Source organism: Corapipo altera, unplaced genomic scaffold (assembly GCF_003945725.1).
Source record: "Corapipo altera isolate COAL_440 unplaced genomic scaffold, ASM394572v1 22b, whole genome shotgun sequence".
In the NCBI taxonomy this organism is placed as follows: Eukaryota; Metazoa; Chordata; class Aves; order Passeriformes; family Pipridae; genus Corapipo; species Corapipo altera.
Window position 1 is genome coordinate 13,633,769 of NW_020884876.1, and position 10,851 is coordinate 13,644,619.

The 10,851-nt window shown below is 36.1% G+C and overlaps 1 protein-coding gene across 3 annotated transcripts in view; it reads left to right on the plus strand.

Annotated features, from left to right (window-relative positions):
- The window catches only part of SH3RF1 (SH3 domain containing ring finger 1), an 84,711-nt gene that overhangs the window by 71,004 nt on the left and 2,856 nt on the right, over positions 1 to 10,851 (plus strand). For all 3 annotated transcript variants that reach the window (XM_027635996.1, XM_027635993.1, XM_027635995.1), the window contains exons 10-11: positions 2,177 to 2,535; positions 4,201 to 4,535. In XM_027635996.1, coding sequence (XP_027491797.1) covers positions 2,177 to 2,535; positions 4,201 to 4,535 — 694 coding nt within the window. The remainder of the gene's footprint in view (positions 1 to 2,176; positions 2,536 to 4,200; positions 4,536 to 10,851) is intronic.

Sequence of the window (10,851 nt, forward strand, 5' to 3'; positions counted from 1 at the left end):
CAAAGCATCTGTACTTTCCTGCCTCTCAGGCACAGGTGGTTTCTACTCTAAATGTTTCTTTTGAGCTGTCTAGAAGTTTGCACATGACAGCACCAAGGAGAAAGCTCCTGTGGGCTCCAGAGGTCTTTCTGTCCCTGCATCTCTGCACCGCTGTCAAGACAAATAAGCTTTTACCCTTCCATTTAGCTGACAAATGTGACAACATACTTCCCACCAAGTTTTCAAGTCCAAAATGGAAAATTCAGAGGCGCTGCACTCTCTATGCAGAGAACTTAACATTGGATTCTGTAAGGGTGTACTGTTCAGTCACAAATACAGATCTGTCCCTTATAGGGACCTGAGAACTGAAGCAATAATGGCTGCTTTATGTTCAAATGTTACAGAGCACTTTGTAGTCAGCATCTGAAACATGATCATATTGAGCTTTCTCTAGCTGAGTGTTACTCTCTTGGTGAGGCTTCACAAATCAATGCTGCATTTTGCAGGGCTGGTCTCCAGTTTCAGTTTAGCTCAGGGGTTTGAGGACCCTTCTTCAAATGATCTTAGTGAGATATTGCTTGACATCATCTTTGCTGAGGGAGTATGCATCCTTTGATTAAAAGGAACTATGAAGAAAACGTACATTCTGCTTATTTCATTAAAGGCTAAACTTTATGAAAATAGGGTGACCTGTAGCATTTTTCCTATCAGTTCCATCAGGGATAAGAAAACAAAACCAGAAAGGTATTCCATGCTTGTAGTACATAAATTGCATATGAGTGTAGATGTATTTTGAAGAATAGCAGCTACTTGTAAGAAAACTGATGTCTCATGAACAAAAGACAGCACTAATATTGTATTTTTGCCAAAATAATCTTGCTGCACTCTCTGTATCTTTTGAAATGTTCGTGCTACTCAGAGTTAGCAAGGGTCTGCTACAGGGGAAGAGGTTATCTATCAAAAAATTAGACACAGTATTTAATGATGCATCTTTTTTTTTTTTTTTTAAGAAAGAACTTCTGCTTCTTATCATAGAGATTGTAATTGGGTATAATTGTTATGTCAAATTTGGGAACTTTGTCAATCTACTCTAATACACTGTTGCTGCAATCTAACCAGCTTACCAAGGGAATTTGTAGAAAGCAGAATAAAGCGAGCAAGTGCTGTAGGTTTGATTCCAGGATATTACTTATAACAAGTCTGAAACTCTAATCAGTATCTAAAAATCAAAATTAATTGATACATTTGAGATGTACATGTACCAAGCTAGAGGTATGACCCCTCCTTCGACAGAACCTTTCAAAGTATTTGAAGGAGAGAAGCTGTGCAGCACTGGGGTGCTGCATTTTGCCTCATATTGTTCAATTAAAATGTCTGCACTTCATACCACCCAGTGGTGCAGAGATGTCCAAGCTGTTGAAATGATCCAAAAGCGTGTATGATTGACCATATGACTATAATAGCAACGTTACTTTTTGGGAAGGATTAATTAGCTCATGCAGAACTCTGTGCTTTGCAGCTCAGCTGCAACCCAGGCTAGTAAACTCAGCCTTGTGCTGTTCTCCAGCTTCCAGTGTAGATGTTTCTTTTATTTCACAGGGGTATGAGTAAATCCACTTCTATATTTAAACATCCCAAGAGACAATAGCTTATGTTTTCAGAGAAACAACTCGTAGCAGTAGTTGCCACTGTACTTATTGTTTGAAAGACCTACTATATATGTTGTGGATTTTGTGAATAGTTTAGGGAAACAATCCAATTATATTTTTAGCAGCTTCTATAAGGAGTGTTTCTTCCTACTTTTGTTATGTGCCCAGACACTACATATTGTATTAAAAGGAGCAAACCACTTCCAGACAATATTTAGCTAGCTCTTAGGTACTAAAATGTGATCTTCACTTTTCATCTCTGTCTGTGTGTGAAGCATTTCACTTAGCAGCTTGGATATCTCCACAACAGTTGCAGTGCTGTTATTCTTCTATTGCATAGTGGTGCAAGTAGGGTAGCATATGCTACTACTTTATTCAGGTAAGATAAATTTGATGCTGTGTATCATGTCACTATATAATAAGAATGAAAGTTAAGAAGCCAGGAAGGAAAATTCTTGTGACTGATTAGCTATAACACAGTGACTGTACCTCACTTCGTGTGTCTTGTGAAAAGATGAACTATCTCAGGTTTTATTCTTTTGTTCCAGTTGCCTCACATAGTCAAGAAAGACCTACGGCAGCAGTCACACCCATACAAGCACAAAGTCCAACATGCCTTATTCCTGCAGCTGTGATCATTCCCCACCACTCTGTTGCCTCCCAGCAGCTCCAGCCCCAGCTTTCAAATAGTGCTGCTTATGTCACAGCTGTGAATGTGAACCGCTCAGCCATCCCACTGGCATGTGCAGCAGCTTCTTTGAATTCTCCTAACGTTGCTGCTTCATCTTTGGAGGGAGATATTAGTGGAAAAACTGTAAACACACACCCTGGAGCTCCTGCATCTCCAGAGTCTGCTTTAGCAGCTGGTGGAAATGCTGCTGTCAGTAAAGCAGACAAGGATGGCAAGGTGGGTAGAGAATAAAATCATTCCCTTGAATTCTCCTGTTTTCATCAGACAATCTTTTAAGAGATTAAAAAACACAACAACAAAAAAACCCCATGAATGTGGGAACATAAAAATTTCGGTCTAAAAAAATAAAATGAAAATCAGTATTCTTTTAGGTTGCCTTCCTTATTAAGCAGACACATTCAGAGGTTATGAAAAACATGTTACCAACAATGTTTGTTGGACAAAGAAAGAATGCACATAGTTGTTTTTGCTAAATGTAGATCATTACAGTCTGTAGTGATTATGCTTTCTTTTCTTCTCTTTGAAGTGTTTTCCTCTATGTCTAAACTCATTCTCACTATTCACCAAGTCCTGTGATTATATTATATTGTAGTCCAAAAAATTCCTCCAACTTTTTAATTGATTTTCTTTTACAGTTGTGGTATAGTTAGAATTTTTTTTTCCTTGGGACAACTGTCTTTACATCTCAAATGTTTTAGAATTTACCTTGCTACTCTTCAGCCACATGCTGATGTGGCTGCTTAATGTAGTTTATGAAGATTTTAATCTTAGGCTGTACACTAATGTCAGCCACTTTTTAGTTATTTTTGTTGATTATTGTTGAATGGATGTACCTAAAACTTTGTTTAAAACTATTTTAGCCATAGACATTGAAATCAGACTGAGGTGCCCTTAAGGAGGGATTTTAGAAAACTTCTTTATAGTTTAAGGTGAATGATGCTGATATATTTGGAGTGTTTTAATTTCTTTTTCTTTCCCATTTGCTAGACAGCAGATCTTTGCTGAAATACGTTTAAGTTATTGAAGACTTGGAAAAAGTACTGAGGATTTTTTAATTCACCAATTCCACTACATCCCAGGCTTTAAAAAAAAATCTCACATTGCTCATGCTTTTCTCTGTCTGTGGTTAAATAGTTTATTTTTGTCTCCAAGGCTCACAATCTGGCACCTCTTGTAAACACTAAATTCACTCAGTCAAAGGGTTGGTAAGAAGATCGCTGCCCACACCCCTTTGAAAAATACAAGAAACACAAAAAGCTACTTAAATAATTCTCTTCAGGGTAGGTAATAGTCTTCAGGGATTCTTGTCTGGACAAGCAAAAAGAATGTTTACAATCCTCCCCTGTAGCACAGCAGCAAAACACAATACATTCTCCTTGGGGCAAACTTCTGTTAAGTCATGAAGATCTTCCCTTGCTGAGGGAGGATAAATAAAAGAAACTTATCTAAACAGCAGCTTCCAGAGCGGACTTTTCTCCCTGCTTGGTTAGAAATTACTCTTTATGTCTTCCTAGAAATGCCCATGTTAATGAAATGTTTTACTTTTTAAATTCTTGTTGTGGGAATCTAACTCATCGCACCTTTTTCTAGACAACCATTTGGGACAGAGTAGTTGGATTTTAAGTTAAGGTTTAACCTAACTAAGTGAAAGGACTTAGCCAGTTTATGGTATTAATTACTTATTGTTTTTCTCTTTAGAATGTTAATAATTTGCTTTTTCTTTTATAATTTTCATCATTATCTTTTTAATTTTTACAATCTCAAGTATCTCGTCATTTACTGAGTCCTCTCTGAGCACGATGTCATCTTTCGGAAGGAAGTGTTCAACTCTTTTTACAGGAGACTTTTGTTCTAAAATGAGGCACTGCTTTTGGTTTACAGAAAGAAAAAAAAGGTTTGCTGAAACTACTTTCTGGAGCATCCACTAAACGCAAGCCTCGATTGTCACCTCCAGCATCACCAACGCTGGAGGCTGAGCAAGCAGCCGCTGAGTTAGCCCTGCAAGGTGCAGTGGGGCCAGAGCTTCCATCAGCAGGCGCTCACAACAAAGCTGGACCGTGTCCCACCGACAGCGAGGCCTCTGGGCTGGCACAGGAATCATTGCATCGGAAAACAAGTTCCCTGGATTCCTCTATTCCAATAGCACCACCACCTCGGCAGCCTTGCTCGTCGCTCGGTCCGGTCCTGAATGAATCCAGGCCTCTTGTCTGTGAAAGGTAAAGTATCCTATGCAGCTAGACTTGGGCAAGCCAAGGAAAAAATCCATTCTCAGACACTTGTAGTATATATCAGAGCTGCTTCAAAATGCTGAGATTTTATAGCAAGATGAAAGTTATTTTTTAACAATACTTTATTTACTTATCAACCAATACTCATGTTTATATTTGTTTACTTTTTGTATTACTTGAAAGTTTTTGAATGAATAGACACTTAAATATGATGATCACAGGTTTGGTATGAAAAGTGAAGTAGATAAAATAGGCATCCTATTTTGCACATTATATTCTTGCATTTATGAATATCAGGTTAGTCCTTTAAGATTATTAGCAGTGCATAACTGCCAACCTAAATATATGATGAATGAGACCTTTATCTATGTGTAGGCTTCTTAATATGTGATTTCTTGAGCCCTTGCAAAGATACTTTTACTGCCTAAATGCCCCGTGACTGTGCACTCCATACAACAAGCTCTAGGGCAGACTCTGTGTTCTGGCAAGTGAGTCTGAAAAACATATAGTTGTCTTGACTCTGAAACTGACAGGCAGTTGCTTAAAAGTTCCCTCACTTTTGTGTCCATCTGTTGTTTTCCAGTTTCCAAGTCCTCAGTAGGTTGCACAAACTGTGAAGGAAGTGGCAGTTTTCTGTCTCTTTTACTGTCTCTTTTATTATTCCTGGTAGCAGACAAGCAGTATGAAGAGCACCATAGGATCTTTTTTTGCAGTAGATACGAGATTTTGTGTAGAGGGAAAAAATAGTAGAATTGTAATGTTAACAGCCCTAGAACTGAACTGATTCAAGCTGACTATTGTAAACTTTGTTTTGATACTATTAACTCACGTGTGTGAGCATGCTGTTGTACTTCCAGAGGCCCACTGATCTTAAGCTATACCCATACATTAAGATCCCGACAATATATAACTTTCTATGTGTCTTTTAGTTCACTTCTGTCATACCTTTAATATTTTTGAAAAGGTTATTACTGTTTCTGTGCAATTTCATTGCAGGAAATTTCTATTTCATGCTGAATTTCTGAAGTAGATTTACACTTAGAAATGGGAAATAAAACCTGAAAGACTTTTCTCTAAGAATAACATTACTTATTTTCACATTATTGTAAGTCTGTTTAGCACAGTAATATGTTTTTATGCTTTGAATGTGAAAATAATACCAAATTCATTCTGGCATGGCCGGTGCATATTAGTGTAATTCTATCCTCACAAAAAAATAGGTTTTTTATTTCCATGGTGGAAAATTTTTTTCTCAGAACTCCTTAAAGAAAATGATGCTGTGTATTTTTATTGATCTAGTAATAACATATACTCAAACATTCTCTTAATGTTAAATGTTAAAAAATATTTTTTAAGTGATAATTGCTACGGGAGAACTGCTAATACAAGATCATTCTCATTGGTGGTCATGCAGAATTGTTACATTTTTGTCAGTGTATTTAAATAGAATTTCATCTGGGTTCCCTTTATCCTTTTCAGGACAGGGTTAATGTTTTTCCTGAGCTGATGTGCAAATTTCCTTTGGCTGAATTGCTTAAAATGTGTTGGTTAATAATACTTAAAATTTCCATGGTACCCAATATCTTCAACGTAATTTATAACCATTGATTACTCTTCAGCATTTTGGAAGACGGGGTGGGTAAGAATCATGCTTATGACGCAATGGCATCTTCAGTGAAAATTTTGAGTTGAGGACGAAAATATTCTTGAGTAGAAAGTCAATAAAAAGCTCTTGTTAGGATTATTCTGTTCTTAAATCTCACAGCTCCAATCTCAGATTACAATCTGACTGGAAAAAGAAACAGTACTTTTTCTATTCTGACTCTGGCTTTGCAGTGTAATATTAGTGTTCGAGTTTTATTTTGAAAGGTGTCTAGAGGATTTAGGAGTCATATTCTGCTGATTATTCTGCATAAATTAGGAGCAAAAGAGGCTGGCTTAACTCTGGAAAGCACTTGAAAATGTTCCTGGTTTGGATACATAATTTTCCTCGAAGTCCTTGCTTCCTTTAAGATTCTATATCAAATTTTTATGGTAATCCCATTGTTTCTCCATTCACTAGAACTGCAGGTTGTCCAAGGGTATGTCTTTCCTGTATGTTCTGCAGAAAATTAGAAGTAAAGCTTGTGAACTTTTTTCCAATCATACCGAATAAGTGGATGGACATTTGATTTGTTTGATAGTAAACAAGCTCTCAGTGACACATGTTTGCAGATGGATACTTACCACCATTGGCCATTTCACTAAAGGAAGGGAAGATTGTGACATTCTCTTAAATCTTATTACTGCAGATCTTCTCTGTTGTTCCCATTCCTATATTCATTCTCCTCCTATGTACTATGTTGGTTGCTTGCTGTGGTCCATGGTCTTTCATATGTTCCTTGTACAGAAGGAGCAGAGATGTTTAACAGAAATTTCTGCCAAGCCTTGATTAGAGTTTGGAGAATTCCTGTCACCTTGAGACTCTGCAGTGGAGTTCAGTCATTTCTTCTAATTCTCCAGACAAGACACAAGTTGTCTTGGGGTGTTGTGATTTCTTGTATTGATGTGGCGCTGACAAGGCCGATGATCACTGTCTTTTCTTTAAAAAGATAGACTCAACTCCCTGCAATTCCCAGAGTGAGACATGCTCTGCTATGAATATACAGGAATTTCTTTATCTGAGGAGTTTAGTTTTTTCCATGACAAGAGTTAAAGTGGCAAGCTCTTTTCATGAGCTTTCTCTTTTAGAGGTAAAGGCTTCTTAAATAGCCTTAAATTTTACATTAAATACACAGCACTGTAATAATAAACTACCCAGTACCCCACAATGGTGTTAAAGACCTGAAGTTGAACCTAAATACACATCACTGCATATCGTAAACTATAAAATGAATTCTTCATACAGTTAGAGTGGAGGACAGCAGTAATTTTGTTCTGTGATTAAAGTGACCCCAAGTCATTTTATCCACCACAAAATGACTGGTGTAACATCTGCTCCCAGTGAGCAAGCCAGTGGCTTTAGAGGGCAGCAAGTCTTACCACATCTGGCAGCATTTAATGCTGTTAATTAAATGCTGAGAATCAGTCTGCCCTGTGTTGGTTATCTGTAGGAGTCAAGGCACCCACTCAGCAGACAGAAGAGATGCTCAACAGCAGGGCACAGACGAGCTGAAAAGTAAAAATTCAAAGTGCAAGGAAAAGTATGAGTTTAACTTGTGTAATGATAGTAATTCCAACATTCTGTGTTTTCCTTAGCTAAAATTTTCTGCATGTGAAAAGTATTTTTATCCACTTGATGATCAGGCAAACCACAGATAATTGTCCAAAAATCAGCTACAACTATCTGGGAAGAAAAGCAGTATTTTGTGTCCAGTGAAACAGAAGCAATGAAGACAGGGAGAAACACATGAAAGATACAATCTTTTCCATGTTACTGAAAAATGTGAGAAATGCTAATATTAAAAATAAAAAGTAGAATGGAAAAATGTGAAGACAGATCACGATCCTCCTCAAAATAAAAAATAAATTCACAAATACAAAGCAAAGGCACTGTGGGATATGGCCAGACACATTAAGAATATTAGCAAAGAACTGATGGTAAATATAGTGGTTACTTCTGGAAAACTAAAGTACTTTCATTTTTATAATATTAACATTCTATCACTAGCTGATTAAAAATAACTGGGATAATATTTTGAACATTAATGAAAAATAATATAAGACAGTTAAAGAAAAAAAGAAAGAAGAAAACTCATAGTTGTAAAGCTTAGGTGTATGTAAAATATTAAGATTAGATGACCACAAAAGATCTGCAAATTTGACCTTCAGACATTGAAAACATTTGGAAATACTGAATAAGGAGACAAATAAGGAAGATTCAAACATGTGGGAATGAGCGTGTTTTTTCCAAAACATAGGTCATGCTTAGTAAATATGATTATTTTTCTCCAGGGACCTTGCAATGAACTTTTGAGCTGAAGCATAAGCTCTTTACTCTGCATGAAATTGGTAGTTTTGGCAGTATGTTGTTGATGATGAAATTAATAATGGAAAAATAGTTTTTGTTCCACAGCTGATTCAGGGTGATCTAGATAGACAGCTGTGTGAATGTGTGATGGGTCTGGATCTGATCACCCCTCTTTAGGCAAATAGAGTTTGTAAAATGTGGCATAAAATTTGAGGAGGAACATGTGATTTACAGGTGCAAATCCAGATGGGTTTCTTCTCATGAAACATTGAAAAATATTACTAAAATAGCATTTTAAAAACAACAGTGCTGTGCTCTGTTTTAGACATTAGATTACAAGATTGATATCAAAATAGTCAGGAAGCTAAAATTTGATGAGAAGTACCAAATTACTGCAGTGTTGAGGTTGCTCAACACGGTATGGAAAGCTCAGGACAACAGCATTTCTGTGCTAGCTGGTGATCCTCTAGGGAGGGCAAAGAGAAGGTGGGTTTTTGCAAAGCTGTTTGTTTTAACACTCAGCAAGCAGCAGCAGCAGAACAGACTAGTCTATCAATTCAGGGGAGCACAGAGGTTACTGACAGAATTAGAAAATAAAACCAAACATGTTTTGAGTCAAATGTTTACAGGGCAGCATTTGACAGAGTGCAGTATAAGGCAGGCAGGTATTCTTTCTTAAAACTCATTTTTTAAACAGGCCCTCTTTTGGATAAAATTAGTGCTATGTAGTGTGCTGGTTAATTTTCAGCCTGGAAGCAACCTACTTATAAACAACAGTAGAAGTTTTTCACAGCTTTATTGCAGTTCTTTATTCTTCTCTATCTTGTCCTTGTCCTGCCTGAGTAAAGACTATTGTTTTAACTCATGTAGTTTACAGTCTCAATAAAACTTACAGTCTATTAAAAATATTTGATTCTTATTTCCTGAGTCAGCATTAAAACCCAGGTTGCCCACAGCAGAAGTTAGTGCAGGCCTAGGTTGGATGTGGAGCATTCTGAAGCTGCGCACTAATAAATCTTGTAATTGGATTGGTAGCTTTTATGAAGCATGAATCTAATAATTCCAGTCCTCTGAAATCTGGGGAGTGCCATGACTGAAACAGTCCTAGTTTATAAGTCACTAGTAAATAACATTTGACAACTGATTAGGTCCAAATATGATTTGCTATACGTAGATTTCCCAAGAAACTTTAATTATTTATAAAGTGTTGCTACTCTTTTCTGAATACTTTTAACTATCTGGACAGACTTCATTTTTGTTTTATATGTTCTTAAGCAAAATGTACTACTACAATACAGTATCTTTCTCTGGTTCAATATTATTATGGGTATAATGAGCTGGAATTGGTATTCCATCCTTTACTAGACTGTATCTTGTTCTTTTGTCTTTTCATCAGATTGTTAATTTATTTTAGTCTATTAAGATAATAAATTATTTTAAACTTATTAAGATAATGGTTATTGTAATCTATGAAATAATCTTCATGAGTGCAAAATGTTCTGATTTTAATGGAAAATTCTATTTTCCCCAGCAGATTTCCTAGCACTGCCTTTAACGCTCTTAACTTTAAAAGCTTTTAAATTTTACAGTCAGCCATCGATTCTATTTGATTTCATCATGCAGACATTATTGGTTGTATAGCTAAGAACTGAGTTATAATATCTGTCATAAAACTTGATCAAGAAGCTGACATGATTGTCTGCAGAGCTGCAACACCTAAATTTTAGGTTGATGTGAACTGAAACCACGGTAGAAGAGACTGAGTGGTGTTATGCATGTTTAAAAATAGAGATAGAAGAGTGTAGCCTCTTTTTAATGCACTCATATTTGAAAAGTAATTTTGCTATGACAAACTCAGAAAATACACTTTTCTTTGTGTCAGATGCTTAAGAAAACTGTTGAATTGAACACTTTTAAAAATGTGTATTTTTAATATAGTAGTATACAAATTGTGAAACTGTGTCCAAATAAGATGGCATGTTCTATCCTGAAAAGTTTCTAAGAAAAATGAAAATAATTTAAAAGAGCAATGCAAATTAATAGGTTTTGTTCCTTCTTTTAGTTCTGTGCCTTTCCTGAAGAGCCATTCCTGGGATAATATCATATTAAACATACAGTTGTAAAATTATGCTTAGTTACTGCTGTGAAAGCTTTGATTATTGTTGAATCATGCTGACTGGAAGAGTCTGCAAATTTATATTGAAAAAAATAATTACAGTTTTCTCCTGTTATTTAACCATTGTCTGGATTTTTATAGGGATCTTGGCGAGAAAAAATTGATAGGAGATGTATGCATTTTGACTTAAATTTCTTATGTTGCTATTGTTATTATCTGTTCAAGACATAGTTATTATG